Source organism: Rosa chinensis, chromosome 3 (genome assembly GCF_002994745.2).
Source record: "Rosa chinensis cultivar Old Blush chromosome 3, RchiOBHm-V2, whole genome shotgun sequence".
Taxonomy (NCBI): domain Eukaryota; kingdom Viridiplantae; phylum Streptophyta; class Magnoliopsida; order Rosales; family Rosaceae; genus Rosa; species Rosa chinensis.
The window spans coordinates 12,651,479-12,668,385 of NC_037090.1; the positions used below are offsets into that span (position 1 = coordinate 12,651,479).

A 16,907-nucleotide genomic window follows, 5' to 3' on the forward strand; every position below is an offset into this window, starting at 1 on the left:
GTCAATGCACAAGACTCTTTGATCTTGTTATGTCATTTTTCTGCCAATTCGTGAGTCCTGGTTAAGGTCTGTCGGACCTCAGATTTGGCGCACATTAATCTGTCTTATTAATCTTCAAAATAGTAATTGCAGTATAGAAGCAACAAAACCACCACCAAAATTTTTTCCCTATCAAAATTTATTTCAACAAGCATTATTCCAAGTATGTATATAACTTCCGGCATAGATGCCTCTCCATTATCGGTAGATAGGTACATAATGATACACGTGCCATAATGTCAAATGGCTTAAAGATACTTCTCTATGAAGTATGCTGCTTGTCTGCTCGTATCTGCTATATCATTAGGCAGTGCAAAGGGCCTGATGGGATTAGAACAACTATTCTTGCTCCACTGCATAACACGAAGGAACCTTGAGCTGCCACTGCTGTCTGCAGATCCTAGGAATGAAAACACTACAGAACCCTGCTGATTCGAGCATCTATAATTGGAACTTTTAAAGATGTAGATACATCTAGTGCTTCTGCCAATGAGAGCCGGCGGTTTCCCCATGCAGCCTCTGCCCATCTCTTCATTTTTTCTCCTTGATGCTTTCGGTTCTGTTGGATGCAAAGTACTTCTGCATACCCACCTACACAATAACTTATTTATATCAATGAACATAACCTTTTCGGGAACCTTCAAATTAAAAGGTCAACATGTCAAAGAGAATGCCATTACAGGTTTCCACATCACTATACAAAGACTGTTCAACTTGAAATTAGAAGTTTATCACAACTACTGATACAAATATGTATTCTATGGTGCATGTCCCACCATCAAGATACGAAAGAAAAATTTACGCTCCTTCATCAGTTATAGTCTCTGATTATGGATTTAATCAAAATGCATTCTGAAAAGCTGTTCAGATGTTTAGCCATTACCTCTTGCAAGGGCCACTATATCACTTCTATCTACCTTTGCTTCTGCACCTACACAATCCAAAAAAGAGCAGCAACACAGTTAACTAAAGGTTCTTGTAGGAGAAAATGATGCCACAGACTGCACAATTACACATACCTTCAGCCTCCAATGCTGGAGCTTTCAGCAATTCTATTGCCCTTCTATAAAGTCCCTGTCAATAAGGTCATGGATATAAACATTATTGTAGCAAGAAAATGGCAAGAGGCATTCCAACTTTTGGAAAAACATGTGGATAACATGCAAGTTCTGACCTCTTGGATCAATATAGAACTGGAATGCTCTTGGACTGCTTTACGCTGAAACATGAGAGCTATGCAGGTTAAAACAACGCCAACTTTAGGATGATGAGAGCCTACACACAAATTATGAAGCCACAGGAGCAACAAGCATATCATTCACTAAAATTACGAAATTACTGTACTTCATAAGAAAAGTATTATCAAAGCAACAGACCAAAATGTTCCTCTGTTTTAGTTAAAGCTCTCGTTAACATCTCCTCAGCATCACCGAAGTTCCTAAAAGAAGAAAGGTTAAATTCATGGGCATGGTAGACAGAAATGGCAAAGGGAGAGGTTCAACAGTAATCAAGAGCTTACCCTGAATGAGCCTCAAGCTGTCCCAACGCACATGTGGCCGCTAACAAAACATTGTCTGACGACATATTACCAGCTGCTAATGCACTTGGGTCACTGAACTCTTCATTCCTGGAATCATTTTGGACAATTTTCTGGTATACCTTCTTCGCCATCTCAAAGCTCTGTCTGGCATGCAAGAGCTCTCCAAAGAATAAAGCAGTACTACCTACAACCTTTTGATTAATGACATTATGTAGAAGTTTGAAAAATGGGTTGACACAATCACATTCAAATGAACCATACCAGTGAATTCTTCAACTTCCTCAACATTTCTCTCAACTTCTCGAATGAAAAGTTCACCTGCAGAGAACCCAAAGCTCCAAATATAAATTTTATGTCCTGAGACTCATAGTAACTAGTTAAAGCAAATATGAGAGTATTAATAGAGAAAAGGTACCTTTAGCTACATCTTTACATAATCCCAGATTACCATGCACAAGCTCAACAAGCCCTTTTACCGCTACAGCACGAGTATATCCCTCAGAACCACCAGATCCAAGTTCATCATGTTTCTCCGACAGTTCTAAGCATTTATCAGCGAGCACTGATGAGGTATGATCCTATATAGTGAGAACCATCTTTACTAAATCGAAACATACAAGCAAACAAGAACATAATACTAATGGTCTTGTAATGAAGTACCTGCTTTAACTCTAAGTGCAGTCCAACAAGCGCCTCCAACGCGGCAACTATAACACAAGCCGGAAAGCTTCATTAGTCAGTAAAGTCTTTCCATTAAGCCAACCTTAAAAATAGTATACATGCATAAGGTACAGCAAAATCTTACTCCTAACACCAACTGAAGAGCTGCTCAAGTCTTCGACTTTTTGCAGTTTTTCTGTTGCTTCATCAAGCCTTCCTCTAAAAGAATCAAATTCGAAGCAAGATAAGTTTTTTTAATCCATAACACATACTACTTAATTGGGTTTTGGAATCACCAAAAACACAAGGAAAAGAAAAAGGTGCAACCTTTCAGATAACAAAGTAGACATGGCCATTAACACCATTGCCCTTGAATTATCAGAAGCAAGGTCCTGGCCTTCACCAGGCTGAGATGAAAGGCACTGTTCCAGCACAAGCTGAGCTTGACCGTACGATTCATCTACATTTAATCAAAATCAAACTGAGTTGGAATTTGATTCTTGGAGAAAATAAAATGGGGAATTGAGGAGGAGAGTTGTAAAGGAACCTGATTTGTGAGACCTGGCGAGAGAGAGGGCGTAGTTGATCATCTGAACAGCAACAGGGTTGGCGTTAATCCCATCGTGGAGATGTCTGGACGATCTCCACCGTGCCAGAAGGGAAGGGCGGAGCTTGGCGGAGGTGCGGGCGGCGACGGTGGCTGCTGCTCGTGATAGCGCAGTGCGTATCATGGTGGTTGCTGATTTCGCTCAGAGAAATCCCAAAACCTCAACAGGAGTAGAAAAAGGGGGGTTTTAGGTTGCGGTTTCTGTTACACGAGCAATAGTAGTACTTATCATGTTTGCTTCGCGTAATCGCGTTACATATTAAGTTATTAACTGCTAAATCTTCGTTAAATAATATCGAATGCCACGACACTAACTCAACCTATTTATATGTTTTTTTTAATGAATATCGTATCAATATATTAATAACTCAAGTTAGAAAAGATCATTACATATCTTCCATCTATCATCATGAAGCAGATAAAGAGTTTGTGGTAGTAGCACAGTGTTATTAAATTCAATTATTTGACGGTTCCATGCTCATAAAGAAAGCCTATAACCCATTAACTACCTATTTATATGTATAAAAAACTTTGAACTAAAGTTAAAAAGTATGTCTTCGTTGAAATTTGTATTAGATAAGTTAAAAGATCCATCATAATATGAGACTTACATAAGATCTCAATAATAAGAGGAGGCACATAAATCTAGCAGAAACGAATAAAATTATAACTAGTGTACACCAAATCAGCACTAGGTGTGAAAAATGCAATGTTCATGTTGTCACTTGAAGGGAACTGTTGCTGAAGCACCATATTGTGCTCTAACGGTTGAAACATTCACATACACAGGGCTCAAGAACGTCCAAAAAAACCGAGTGTGATTGTCGCCTTGTCGGGCATCTTTGCTTATTTGAAGGAAAGACTCACCAAGAAATTGATAAGTTGGCGATCGAAGATACTTAGTATAGGAGGGAAAGAGCTTCTTCTCAAAGTTGTTGCTCAAGCTCTTTTGAACTATGTCATGAATTGTTATCTACTTCCCAAGTCCCTTTGTGATGACCTTCAACAACTCTGCGCCCAATTTTTCTGGGGAAGCACTGATGAGAAAAGGAAGATCCATTGGAGGTCGTGGGAGAGAATGTGCCTCCCAAAGGAGCAGGGTGGTTTGGGGTTTAAACACCTTTACTCTCACAATCTTGCCATGTTATCGAAACAAGGGTGGCGACTTTTGTCCAATCCTACATCACTGGTCGCTCGTGGTTTCAAGGCAGTTTACTATCCAAATGGTTCGTTTCTTACAGCGGATTTGGGAGATAGACCTTCCTATTCGTGGCGAAGTATTTTGGAGGCAAGACCAACCTTACAAGCTGGTATTTATTGGCGAATTGGCAATGGGACCTCTGTCAATATATGAACCGACGACTGGATTCCCAATATTGCTTCCCACTCGGTAACTCGACCTCCTGACACTGTTTTTGAGCTGGTTTCTGACCTACTTGACTCTAGTACCGGATCATGGGATTCTGTGGCAGTTCATGCTTGCTTTACCGCCGATGTGGCCGTGCATATTCTGACTATTCCCTTAAGTCGACTCTTTGGGACAGATAAGATTGCTTGGAAGTTCGATAAGAAAGGTTGGTTCTCGGTTAAATCTGCATATAAGGTGGTTTGCTCTTTTTCCATTGGCCACATTTTTGCGTCCACATCTACTTGAGACCCATTTGTTCCACTTTGGAAGGCCTTGTGGAAGGCCAAAGTCCCTAATAAGTTAGCCATTTTTGGATGGCGTGCTGCTCATAATATTCTTCCAACTAGGGTTGCCTTGACAGCGAAGGGGTATACAGGTGAGATACACTGTGTGGTGTGTTCCCAAGCTGCAAAAACGCTTGAACACCTATTCTGTGATTGTTCGATAGCCAGGGATATTTGGAATACTCACCATTTTGCTATCCCTCCTTCTACTTTGCTGTGGAAGGACTGGTTATTACAACAGGCTAGTTCCATGCCTTCACCCTTATTTGATAAGCTTCTTGTCCTTTTATGGAATCTTTGGAGAAACCGGAATGACATTTTATGGAAAAACCATTCTCAATCTAGCCCTTGTCTGGTGGCCAATGCGTTAGCTTGGTACAAGGAATATCTTCAAGCCAACCTGTGTGGGGGTCCTTCTCATGGCAGACAACAGCTGTGTAACAAATGGAAACCCCCTGTCGGGGATGTCTTGAAATTGAATGTAGATGGAGCCTATTTACCCCAAGTTCCCTACGGGGGAACAGGCGGAGTGCTTCGTAATATGCAAGGACAGTTTGTTGCGGCCTTTGTTCACAGAGTGGATTATGTCAGTTCTCCTCTCCATGCCGAGCTGCTGGCTGTGAAGCAAGGCATGCAACTCTTGCAATCCATGCAGGTAGCAAGTGCAGTGATCGAAAGTGATTGTCAGGTTGCAGTCACAGCTATCACCAGTGAGCAGACTGACCTTTCTCAACTCAGTGCTTTAATTGCTGAAGTTAAGGACTTATTCGTTTCAACTGCAGGTATTAGTTTAAGATTTGTTCGTAGACAGGCTAATACTGTAGCTCATCGATTTGCTAGTCAGGGTTTTGAGTCCAATATCAATCATGAGTGGTTTGTAAATGCTCCAGAAATCATCCTGGATGCCCTTATGTATGATTCCAATCGTATTCATTAATAAATTTCCTTTGCCTAAAAAAAAAAAAAAAGTCCACCAATATGACGGGATTATTTTCATTTTAGATGAGAATATGTATTAAAGAAGAATAAAGAGAGACTCTCTTAAATCAAAAATAAAGCGGAGAAGAATTGTTGCGGTTATTGTGATTTGACCTCAAGACTGTGTTGATAATATTGACTGCAAAAATCCATTATGCTGAAACACATAATAAATGAGATTATGTACTAATTGATGAACAAATGTGTTATTATTATTTCTTTAATAAAAGGAGAACATATATGGTGGCAAGCTAGTAGTTCATCATGGCTAAAGTATCATTAAACTGGCCAACTTGCTTATACTTTAGAGTAATGAAGGTCAGAACTCAGAAATGTCATATGTGATCGAAGTGTTAGGTGCAAGAGGTACTAGGAAACCTCCACTCCCCATTAATCCGTACTTTGTTGGTTTGCAAATTGCAGAGTATATGAAGAAGCAGCTTGAGGAGGTATTTGCTTAATATACACTATGTTGGTTTGAAAACTTTTCCAATTGTTTTAACTTCTAACAATCCAATTGGGATATTCTCAACAAAAAAAAAAAAAAAACAATCCAATTGGGAAATTTGATTACTCAGTCCTAAACTGTTAGCTGCAGTTACATAAGATGGAGGAGCCTATCTTTTCGGATCCAAAACCAAACTAGTCCATAATCTTTCACTTTCTTTTGCCCAAACCAAACTTTATAACTCACAAACATGCATACCTTCTGCTTCTGAGACACAAAAGAAGAAAGATCTTGTGATTTAACATAAAGATGGATGCATGATAATGTTCCTAGAAATCACTTTACCTTAAACAATGAACCAATAACTTGAAGATTACTTGTAAACTAAGGTGAAAGCCACTACCAATATTACTTTTCATTATAATTGCTGCTACTTGTGTATTTTAAAACAGTGATCATTTCACTTTTGTAAATCCTATTACTTTTCCATAAGCCTGAGAATCACATGAATTAATTGATGATCAAGAAACCCAAACAAATGCTCTAACAATATTCAACTTCACATTCCATGATATGTAAATCTAGTGCAGCTTCCTCTTTTATTTGGAAAACTGACTACAATTTATTTTTGGACAATGATGGAGAAAAGAAAGCCCTCAATGGGAAGCAATGAATATATTCCCTTTATCATGAAAGTAAAAGGGAAAGAGAGTAGAGAAAGAAAGCAGAAGACACTGAAACACCTAAATTCACTTAAAAAGCATGCCGTTGTCTCAACTTGTATATATATGCTTGTACTCATGAAGTATTTCCAAAGCACCTCTCCTATTCTCAGTCCCTCTCTCTTTCACTAACTAAATTCAAGTAATTAGACTCTGAAAAACCAATGCCTGCTTCCTCTCTTCTCTTTCCCTTGTTATATATATTAGCCTCAATCTCAATTACAAGTAATTCTTCACCATCTTCTATGTATATATACTCTATTCATTAATGCACTTTTTTTTTTTTGGGGGTTTTTGATTGGACTTTTGGTTGCAGATGGGGCTCAACTCATTCTAGTAAACAACTGCAATGAAAGCATATGGCCTGGTATACTTGGAGGTGCAGGCCTAGCCACCCCCCAAAGCGGCGGTTTCCATCTTGGAAGTGGTGAGGAAGTGGTTCTTGATGTGCCTGAAAAATGGTCAGGAAGGATATGGGGAAGGCAGGGTTGCTCCTTTGACAGTAATGGAAAGGGTAACTGTGAAACCGGTGACTGTTTTGGCCAATTGCATTGCCAAGGAAAAGGTGGTATTCCCCCAGCAACTGTGGTCGAAATGACACTTGGAACATCAAATTCACCCCTCCATTTCTATGACGTGAGCTTGGTCGATGGCTTCAATTTGCCAGTGTCCATGAAACCTGTTGGGGGTGGAATAGGTTGTGGTGTTGCTTCGTGTGAAGTTGACTTGAACATTTGCTGCCCATCAGCTTTGGAAGTGAGGAGAGGAGGCAAGGTCGTGGGGTGTAAAAGTGCCTGCTTGGCTATGCAATCTGCCAAGTATTGCTGCACTGGAAACTATGCAAACCCAAACACTTGCAAGCCAACTCTTTTTGCTCATCTGTTTAAGGCTATATGCCCCAAGGCTTATAGCTATGCTTTTGATGACTCTTCAAGCCTTAACAGATGCAGGGCTTCACGGTATGTCATCACTTTCTGCCCTCCCCAATGAAAATTACAGAAAGGGATTGTAGCTAGTCCTGATCAACATTTCAACTATGCTTATTTTGTTTTCAATTAGAAGCAAATGGAACAAGTATATATTAAAGATATTATATGGAAGTAAACATTAGTTACTTGTAGGCTGGTGGGACTTGGGTGATCTGTTACGTACTACTAAAAGCTTAATGCAATTTGTTTTGGGAGAGTGTCTATGGAACTTATTATCTTGTAAAGAACAGCTAGTGCTTCATTTAAATTATCTCTAATTAAGATACTGTATTGAACACAGAACACTATTAAAGACTACCAAAATAATAATAAAATTGTAATTTGATTCTCTAGTATGATTTAAACAGAGCAATTGACACAATGTTGTTGTAACCTTGGAGTATCCGAAGCACAAAGTTACAAAAGACTACCAAAATAATAATAAAATTGTAATTTTATTCTCTGCTAATATGATTTAAACAGAGCAATTGCACAATGTTGTTAACCTTGGAATCCGAAGCACAAAGTTACAAAACATCCAATAAGAGATAAACTAAATCTCTTCTGCATTTCAGTCAAGGCTAAGCAGAAAGGAAGATCCAATAGTTCTACAACCAAGGAATATTCCACAATATGTATCACCACCTTAACAGCATTAATCAGATAGCATTTGGAGTACTGGTCTATAAGACTCTGGGTGCTATAGATACGGTTTTACAGTGAAAAATCAGAGAAGAAAACATGGTTTCAAATCCTGATCATGTCACATTAGCAGAAGGGGAGGTTGCACCAAGTTTTGCCTCATCTCTGCCAGTACCAAATGTTCAAGAAACAGTGAGAGATGATCCTTTGCTGGTCCCAGAAAGATACCTAAGGAATAAAGAAGACGTGCCAAAGATTGCAGATACATGTCATGATATTGCTTCTGAGATTCCTATCATTGATTTTTCTCTGCTTTTAAAACAGCACAAAGAGGAGCTTAACAAGCTGGACATGGCTTGCAAAGAATGGGGAGTCTTTCAGGTAAATCATGAATCTGAACCTTAGATAGACTATAGTCTTTGTATAAATCTAGGCTTTGTACTGTAAAGCAATCATCAAATACAAAACAGATTATTCCAATCTCTTCTTCTATACTTTACTTTGTCTATTTTTGCATTAGAATAACCAATTGTAAACTAGCAAAACATTTATTGCAATTTAGCCAGAGCAAACATATTATAAAGTAGTTACCCTTTGGAGTTACAGAAGCAAAGTTGTAAACATCCAATAGGAGTGTAAGCTTATGCATGTATATGTCAACAAACTAGACAGACTGAAAGTCCAATGTTCAGCAACAAAAGGAATTTTAAAGATCTGGAATGTGGTCATCCACCTTAGCATATAAAAAATAATGATCAGACACCACTTAAAGGTCCTTAAGTTAGAAATGCAGTTTTAAACTGAACTTCAGAAGAAGGAAACATATAACATGAGTTCATACACAAATGTGGGAATAATTAATCGAGAGGCTGCCCCAAGTTGTGGCTCATCTCTTCCGGTAACAAATGTTCAACAACTTGTTAGGACTGACCCTTTGAAGGTTCTTGAAAGATATATACTTTAGGAATGAAAATGATATGCCAAAGAGTACAGATCATGCATGTCATCTTTCTTCTTAAATTCCTATGATTGATCTTTCTCGGCTTTCAAAAGGGCACCAGGAAGAGCTTAGCAAACCGAACCTGGCATGCAAACAATGGGGATTTGGGGATTCTTTCAGCAGGTAATTAGTCATTCTGAGGAAAAAACTCTAGACGTAGAAATTCTCTTGGTGTAACATTTTGAGTTAAATAAACATTGAAGATGGTAAATAATGGAGAGGCGACAGTATAATATTGCAGGGAATGAAGGATGCTATGGTGAAATTCATTGAACTGCCGTTCGAATAAAAGCATAGGAGCTTCAACACCAGATGACTTGCGAGGCCATGTATATGCCTATGTGGCCGGTTACCAAGGATGTGATACTGGACTGGATTGACTCAAAATAGAAAGCATCGATTTTGGCCAACCACACCAAAGGGATTCAAGTATGTGCAGGAGATTCATTGAGGAAAAAAACAGTATTGTTTCTTGTAATTGAAAACAGTAGTTGAACTCAAATGCTTTTAGTGATTCAATTGATACTTGTACACAGTGGCGGATCCAGGATTGGAACCTTGGACGGGCTGGATTTCTTAAACAAAAAAAAAAAATTATATATATATATATTATGGAGAATCTCGACGGTGCGAGAGAATTTTATAAATTAAAAAAAAAATGTACATCTAGTCAGGGGGGGACGTAGTGAGCCTTACCCCTCAAATGCATATCTATACAAAAATAAAAAACAAAATCAACAACAAAATAAACGTGCAATGCAATACAAGAACCTAAACTAACTAAATCTAACTCTACGAGTTCCACAAGCTTCAAACTCTTTGATCACCGATTCATTGTCAATAGATTCAGCATATTCTTTCTCAATGTGAAGGACCATACAATCACCAAGAAACTCATCCTCCATCTTGTTTCTAAGTTTATTCTTAATGATGTTCATAGCTGAAAATGCCCTTTCAGTGGTCGCCGTAGAAACAGGAATAGTCAAAACTAGACAAATCAATCTATAAAGCATAGGGAAAAATTCTGACTTCCTTGATTGAACCAACATTCTGCACAAATCAGAAATGGATTCCAAATTCTGGAACTTTGGATCACTACGCATATCCTTCTCATAATATGCACACTCTAATTCTAGAGCAAACATTTCACTATCAACAAAATCTTCAGGATAATACTTCTTTGCAAGATTGCATGCACCTTCAGTTTTAAAATTACTGAAGTTATCACGAGGATCCAAGGTTGAACTAAGTATAAGAAGTTCAGATGTTTGGTCTGAGAATCTTCTATTCAACTCGCTCAACTGAAAATCAACTAAAGCATTGAAGACATCTATATGGTAATGATGCTCAACTGTAATGAAATCTCTTTGTTGGCAACGACGACCTGTACCATCCTTATAACGAGCATTCATATCAGGCATATCAATATCATGTTTCTCACAAAAAGTTTCAACATTTCTTACCAAGTCATCCCAGCCTTCTTCTCTCATCTCTTGAAGAAATGATTTTGTATGTCCAACAAACTTCATAGCATGTACGAAGTCAAGAGATTTTCGCTGCAATGTCTGACAAAGAACTTCAGTAATTTTCATCAATTTGTGCATTAGAAGCAAGCAGAACACAAAATCAAAAGACATCATAGCTTTAAGAACAGCCACAGCTTCTCCTTGCAATTCCTTGGGTCCTTGCTCAATCATATAATTAAGAGTTTTTTTGGTTGAACTAAACAATTCAATCAAACTCTTAATTGAACGAAAATGTGAGCTCCAACGTGTAGCAGCAGCTCGTTGCAAAGTACAAACTTGATTAGCACCAGTACCTGTTTGAAGTTGGCCACACGCTACCAAATCTGCAATTTCTTCCTTTCTCACAACTTTTAATGCAGAATGACGCTTAGCAGAAGAATCAACAAAATTCACAATTAAACTTAAACTTGAAAATAATTGCCAAATCTCCGGCACCCCTTTAGCTGTAGCATTCAATGACAATTGCAAGCGGTGAGCAAAACAATGCACATAATAAGCATAAGGACACTCTTCAAGAAACAATGCTTGTAACCCATTATAAATACCTCTCATATTGCTAGCACCATCATATCCTTGACCACGCATATTTCTCACTTGAAGATTGTACATAGTAAGTACTTTAGAAATCTCATCTTTAAGAGTTTGTGAGGTAGTGTTAGGAACACTCACAATCTTAAAAAATCGTTCTCGAATAATACCTTGACAATCAACAAACCTCAAAATAATGGCCATTTGTTCCTTACTAGATATATCTACTGCTTCATCAACAAGAATACAATATTTGGAATCTCCAACTTCTTCACGTATCTTGTTCCTCACTTTATTACCAAGAATATTTAGAAGTTGCTTTTGAATTGATGGACTAATGTACTTGGCATTTCCGGGAGCATTTCCCAAAACAACTCTCTCAACCTCAATACTCATTCTTGAAAAAGATTTTATGACTTCTCTAAAATATCCCGCATTCAATGAGTTTTCAGTTTCATCATGGCCTCTAAAAGCAGCTCCTTGATTAGCTAGCAATCTTACACTTTCTATTGAAGCCTTAAGCCTCAATCGATTGTCCTCTATATCCTTACTAGATTTTGACTGAAAAATTGTTTCAATTTGTTTGGTAGGATTTCTTAATAAATCCCATTTTTGCATTGCAGCATGATGGGGAGAATTAAGGCCTCCTACATGCTTCATCAACACATTATCACTACCACAAACCCTCTTCCAAGCCTTAAACCCATCAACGGTGAATGCTGTATGCTGAGAATCTTCAGTGTCAAATAGAAAACAAGGGAAGCAATACACCCTATCAAGAGCAATTGAATATTCAAGCCATGGATTGTCCTTGAACCAAGAAAACTGAAATCTACGTTGTTGACTCCCTTGTTCAGTGAATGGAAATTCTAACTCAGGTTGAAATGGACCCAACAAAACATAGGTTTTTCGAATACTATCACGCTCATTGACTGGATATTTCCATATGGCACAACGTAATCCAGGATCACGTTCAAGAGCGTTGATATTATTTTGTGGTTCAGGAATGGAAGGTTGGGGTTCAACATCAATATTTGGAGAGGATATGGAAGGTTCAGAAACCACATATGAACTTGAAGACTCAACATTTGTTCTTTTAAACCATGAGTCAATGAATTTTGATCGCTTCGCTTTTGGCTCATGATTTGACATTTTACTCTAACACCTATAAATTAAGAAATTAACTTTGAATTAACTACTTTTCATAATAACTAATTTAACAAAAATAAAAAACCACAATATAAATTATATGAAAGAGAGTTTAATAATAACCCAGCAGTATATGTGTTTTCCAATATCAATAATAACAAGTCCTACATATTGCAGAAAGAAGATGCTTAACCCTATCCATCTAATTCTTTTACCAAAAGCTGGAAATTTCTCATTCTCAACCTATATAATTGGTCCCTACTTTCTTGTTTAGTAATCGATCAACTGATCAAGTATATATGTTTCTCTAACAGTAGCTGATTACTATTATTCTTTCCACCATTCAATCATGAATAAAACCACCTACCCAAATCCACCTTAATTACTAATGCACAATGAACAGAAAGGAAAAAAATACCTCAGAAAGCAGTAGACTCAAATCACTCAATTGCACATTTGCACAGCAGAATGCCATATTTGCTGCAGAAACTCAATTGCACAATTTTAAGTAAACCCACTGAGGCACTGACCTGTTAAGTATTGAAATCAAATAATCAATTAACCCACAACAATTGCACATTTGCACAACAGAAACTCATATTTGCATTTAAACAATTAAACCCACATCACATTTAAACAATTAAACCCAGAACTGCAGAAGTGCAGAACCCATAAATTGCAGAACCCAGAAATTGCAGAACCAAGAAGTCGGAGAGAAATCAGAGCTGCATACCAGATTTCCAGACCAAGAGACAACCTTCATTCTTCAATCCATGAAATCATCAATCCAATACAACCTACGAAATTGAATTTCACATCAATCCTTAACCCTAGAAATTTCCCCAAATCGGATTGATTCAATTAAACAAAATCTTACATTCAATTAAACGAAATTGATGTCTTGAACTCTTGATCTCTGAGACTTGAAGTGGAGAAGCCGAGCTCTGCTAGAGTTTAGAGGAGGAGGACTGGAGGCGACGAACTGGAGAAGGAATCGAAGCACTTTGGGGAGGAAGACTGAACTATTGATGTCTTGAACTCTTGATCTCTGAGACTTGAAGTGGAGAAGCCGACTAGCCGAGCTCTGCTAGAGTTTAGAGGAGGAGCCGAGGAGGACTGGCCGACTGGAGGCTGGAGAAGGAATAGAATACGAAGACGCGAAGGCCGAAGTGGAGAGGTCGACTCGATGTAAAGCGTGCCTAAGCGAGTAAGCGTATACCTAATAAAAAAAAAAAAAAAAACTAAGTATATATCTAATTTTTTTTTTTGCCCAAAATTTTCGGACGGGCTCCAGCCCGCCCAAGGCACTATGTAGATCCGCCACTGGACTTGTACATTTAGTGTAATGCCTCAGTATTTTCAGTACTAGTAGTAGTAGTGCACGCATTAGTACTTCTAGTACAAATAAAGCTACAACATCATCACTCATGGGCAGGTGATCAAAACCCGTTGTTAAGTGTGGACTAGCTTTAAACTTATTGACAGTTTTGAATCATCTTCACATGCATGGAGACTGAGCTAAACTCTGACTTATAATCTGTTGTTAAGTATTCTATTGGTGAAGGGAGGCTATTGAGAAATATTAATCCAGTGAAGTTAAAAGTACCGTGGAGAGGGATGGGGATGGAGAAGGATGTTCTTCTTGGACTACACCAAGGATAGTATTCTATACTTCATGGTCAAGGCCTGAAACTAAAGTGCTAGCTAGATAAAAGCCCACACTCGGACAGAAGCTCCATATATATCCGGCCATATATACTAATTGCAAGACGACGATGTTGTCGGATTACAGGTTCGAAAAGAATCGAAGGAGAATGGCTACCTGTCAAGCCAATCCCATACGCTCTTGTGAATGTGCTATTGAGGTACAGTAAGTAGCATCTAAGATGCTTTCACTGATACTGGAAAAGTCTTCCTAGAAGATGAACTAATTGAGGCTTGCTAATTGAACTATATAGGCTAATTCCTATAATTGAACACAGTGCCGTTACAACCAAAAGCAAGGCGTGGTTACCATATATATGCGTCATTTTTTTATCCACATGACGATGTGAAAGTAGAACCATATGTATTCGATCATATGGTGGAACCATTTGATCCACGGAGCTCCTTCAAATATACAGGAAACTCAGATATTGATAGCTAAATGGTTTCGCTCGTCCAAGTCGTTGTCTATAGTGCTAGCTCCATTACGACATATCAGACTGTTTCCTGCCATGAGTTCCGGAAGCAGTCGGTAGTAAACCCCTTTACAAGCAATAAACCTAAAAGACATAGTTCTGGAGTCCACTAGAGAAATAGAGAAAATCTCTAGATTTTATTAAATTTGATATGATAAACTGATTCTAATACAAAACATGATGGTGCTTATATAGGCATCCAAGACCTAAAATCATAATTTAACAAATCCTAAAGAATCCAAATTTTTTTGATCAAAAAAGAACTTCATTAATAATACGGAGATTACAAAAGCCTTTGGTGTCTATTAGGGTTGGAAATGTGTTACTTCAGGACCCGGATTTACTTGAGAGCCATGTGGTTCAGCATTACATTGATGCTTTCACTAAGGCCCCTGGCATTGTTGATACGGGTCTAGTGGAAAGGGTGATTTCCAATGTTGTCACTTTGGAGGAGAACTCTTCACTTACTGATATCCCTAGTTCCGAGGAAATTGCAGAAACGGTCTTGGAGATGGATGCTTTTAGTGCCCCAGGGCCAGATGGTTTTGGAGGATGTTTCTTTCAACGTTGTTGGGGTGTGGTTGCTAATGATGTGATTGCAGCGGTTCAATCTTTCTTTGCTTCGGGTTGTATTGCACCAAATTTTAACTCCAGTCTTATTATTCTGATTCCAAAGAAAGAGGATGCAGAAGGGCTTACTGACTTTAGACCTCTGGCTCTCGCAAACTTTGTCTTTAAGGTGATCACCAAAATCCTTGCTGACCGATTAAGCCCAGTGGCTATGAGAATTGTGTCACCAAGCCAGAGTGCATTTATCAAGGGAAGATCTATTGCTGATTCCATCATTTTGACATCGGAGTGTATGAACTTATTAGACAGGAAGTGTGCGGGGGGAAATGTTGCTATTAAACTGGATATCAGTAAGGCTTTTGATACCTTAGATTGGGAGTTTTTACTCAGGGTTCTGAGCTCCTTCGGCTTTTGCTCTACCTTCGTGAATTGGATTCACAACATCCTTCTTTCAGCTAGACTTTCTGTGTCAGTGAATGGGACTCCTTGTGGATTCTTCAGTTGTTCTAGAGGAGTTCGGCAAGGAGACCCACTATCCCCTCTGCTCTTTTGCCTTGCAGAAGAGGTTCTCAGCAGGGGCTTATCCAGACTAGTTAGCAGGGGTAAAATTAGGTGTATTGCTGCCCCTAAAAAGCTTCATCCTCCTTCTAATGTCCTGTATGCAGATGATGTGATGATATTCATGCAAGGGAATTCTAGCGGGTTACGGTCGCTGAACAAATTTCTTCAGGAATATGCAGCGAACTCAGGTCAGGTGGTTAATAAAGCCAAATCATCTGTTTATTTGGGAAGGCATGCCAGACCAAGGGCGTCAGTGATTAAACGTATTCTTGGCATCAGAGAAGGTAATGTGCCTTTCAACTACTTGGGGGTTCCGATATTTTTTGGGAGTCACAGGGCATCATATTTCAGGGCCATCGCAGACCGGGCAAGATGCAAATTGAGTGCTTGGAAGGGCATGCAGCTTTCACAGGCAGCGCGTCTGCAACTTATTTCTTCCGTCATCCAAAGTCTACTTGTTTATAGCTTTAATGTTTACCATTGGCCACGTGCTTTGCTCAAAAAAGTTTAGTCTTGGATGCGCAACTTTTATTGGTCTGGGGACCCTCTTAGAAAGGGAGCTGCTTTGATTTCTTGGAAGACCTGTTGTCTGCCTAAGGATTGTGGAGGGCTTGGATTAAAAAATATTTTCACTTTGAACAGAGCTCTTCTTCTTCGGAGATGCTGGGATATGGTGACAGGTTCTTCAGATTCTTCGATATTTCTACGGGATAGATTCTTAAAGAAGAATTTAGACACGTTCTCTTATTATCAAAGATCATCTATTTGGACCGGCTTGAAGAAGTTGTGGCCAACTCTGGTTTCTAACCTAAGATGGCAAGTGGGTGATGGCAGGAGCATCCATTTCTGGAAAGACAATTGGCTTGGAGGTTCGTTGGTGGATAGCTTGAATATCAATCCTTCTTTCTGGCCTTATCTTCGTGACCGCGTTTGTGACTATATTGTGCAGAAACGTTGGGTTCTGCCAAATGAGTTCCTTGAGAATTTTCCAGAAGTTTCAGAAGACATTCTAAAGACTGAAATTCCAGCTATTGACATGGATGACACTGTCCTTTGGCCTACTACCTCTGCCGGATCCTTGAATACGGCAGCAGCTT

General features: G+C 38.8%; 3 protein-coding genes across 7 annotated transcripts; 1 reads left to right on the top strand and 2 right to left on the bottom strand.

Moving 5' to 3' along the window:
• Nucleotides 1-134: 134 nt before the first annotated feature.
• LOC112193847 lies at nucleotides 135-3,081 on the bottom strand. The gene is made up of 12 exons (XM_024334088.2): nucleotides 2,787-3,081; nucleotides 2,567-2,699; nucleotides 2,385-2,458; nucleotides 2,240-2,286; nucleotides 1,995-2,157; nucleotides 1,841-1,897; nucleotides 1,559-1,763; nucleotides 1,416-1,477; nucleotides 1,214-1,314; nucleotides 1,059-1,113; nucleotides 923-970; nucleotides 135-630 (listed from the first exon to the last, which is right to left on the bottom strand). Exons 1-12 carry the CDS (start codon nucleotides 2,968-2,970, stop codon nucleotides 455-457), a joined length of 1,305 nt encoding a protein of 434 aa, XP_024189856.1. The 5' UTR covers nucleotides 2,971-3,081; the 3' UTR covers nucleotides 135-454.
• A 3,688-nt stretch (nucleotides 3,082-6,769) lies between these two features.
• On the top strand, nucleotides 6,770-8,748 carry LOC112191688 (thaumatin-like protein). Of its 4 annotated transcripts, none has more exons than XM_040516811.1 (3): nucleotides 6,770-6,911; nucleotides 7,003-7,645; nucleotides 8,138-8,748. In XM_040516811.1, the coding sequence occupies exons 1-3, from the start codon at nucleotides 6,851-6,853 to the stop codon at nucleotides 8,157-8,159; spliced, it is 726 nt and encodes a 241-aa protein (XP_040372745.1). In that variant the 5' UTR covers nucleotides 6,770-6,850; the 3' UTR covers nucleotides 8,160-8,748. The 4 variants fall into 4 exon arrangements, with proteins under 4 accessions (XP_040372745.1, XP_024186856.1, XP_024186855.1 ...); XM_024331088.2 differs by having other exon boundaries at nucleotides 8,230-8,743; XM_024331087.2 differs by lacking the exon at nucleotides 8,138-8,748 and adding an exon at nucleotides 8,023-8,079.
• Nucleotides 8,749-9,915: 1,167 nt separating this feature from the next.
• LOC112191687 (zinc finger MYM-type protein 1) lies at nucleotides 9,916-13,640 on the bottom strand. Of its 2 annotated transcripts, XM_024331084.2 has the most exons (5): nucleotides 13,377-13,640; nucleotides 13,233-13,296; nucleotides 12,918-13,029; nucleotides 11,368-12,515; nucleotides 9,916-11,265 (listed from the first exon to the last, which is right to left on the bottom strand). In XM_024331084.2, the coding sequence occupies exons 4-5, from the start codon at nucleotides 12,500-12,502 to the stop codon at nucleotides 10,073-10,075; spliced, it is 2,328 nt and encodes a 775-aa protein (XP_024186852.1). In that variant the 5' UTR covers nucleotides 12,503-12,515; nucleotides 12,918-13,029; nucleotides 13,233-13,296; nucleotides 13,377-13,640; the 3' UTR covers nucleotides 9,916-10,072. The 2 variants fall into 2 exon arrangements, with proteins under 2 accessions (XP_024186852.1, XP_024186851.1); XM_024331083.2 differs by having other exon boundaries at nucleotides 9,916-12,515.
• Between the last annotated feature and the right edge of the window lie 3,267 nt (nucleotides 13,641-16,907).

Bases quoted from the DNA above. Each gene is read 5' to 3' on its own strand.
- LOC112193847 (XM_024334088.2), bottom strand. From the start codon at position 2,970: ATGATACGCACTGCGCTATCACGAGCAGCAGCCACCGTCGCCGCCCGC. The intron at 1,764-1,840 runs GTATGGTTCATT...AAAAGGTTGTAG, and splicing joins GGAAGTTGAAGAATTCACTG to GTAGTACTGCTTTATTCTTT. The intron at 1,315-1,415 runs GTCTGTTGCTTT...ATTTGTGTGTAG, and splicing joins TAAAACAGAGGAACATTTTG to GCTCTCATCATCCTAAAGTT.
- LOC112191688 (XM_024331086.2), top strand. From the start codon at position 6,851: ATGCCTGCTTCCTCTCTTCTCTTTCCCTTGTTATATATATTAGCCTCA. The intron at 6,912-7,002 runs GTAATTCTTCAC...TTTTGGTTGCAG, and splicing joins AGCCTCAATCTCAATTACAA to ATGGGGCTCAACTCATTCTA.
- LOC112191687 (XM_024331083.2), bottom strand. From the start codon at position 12,502: ATGTCAAATCATGAGCCAAAAGCGAAGCGATCAAAATTCATTGACTCA.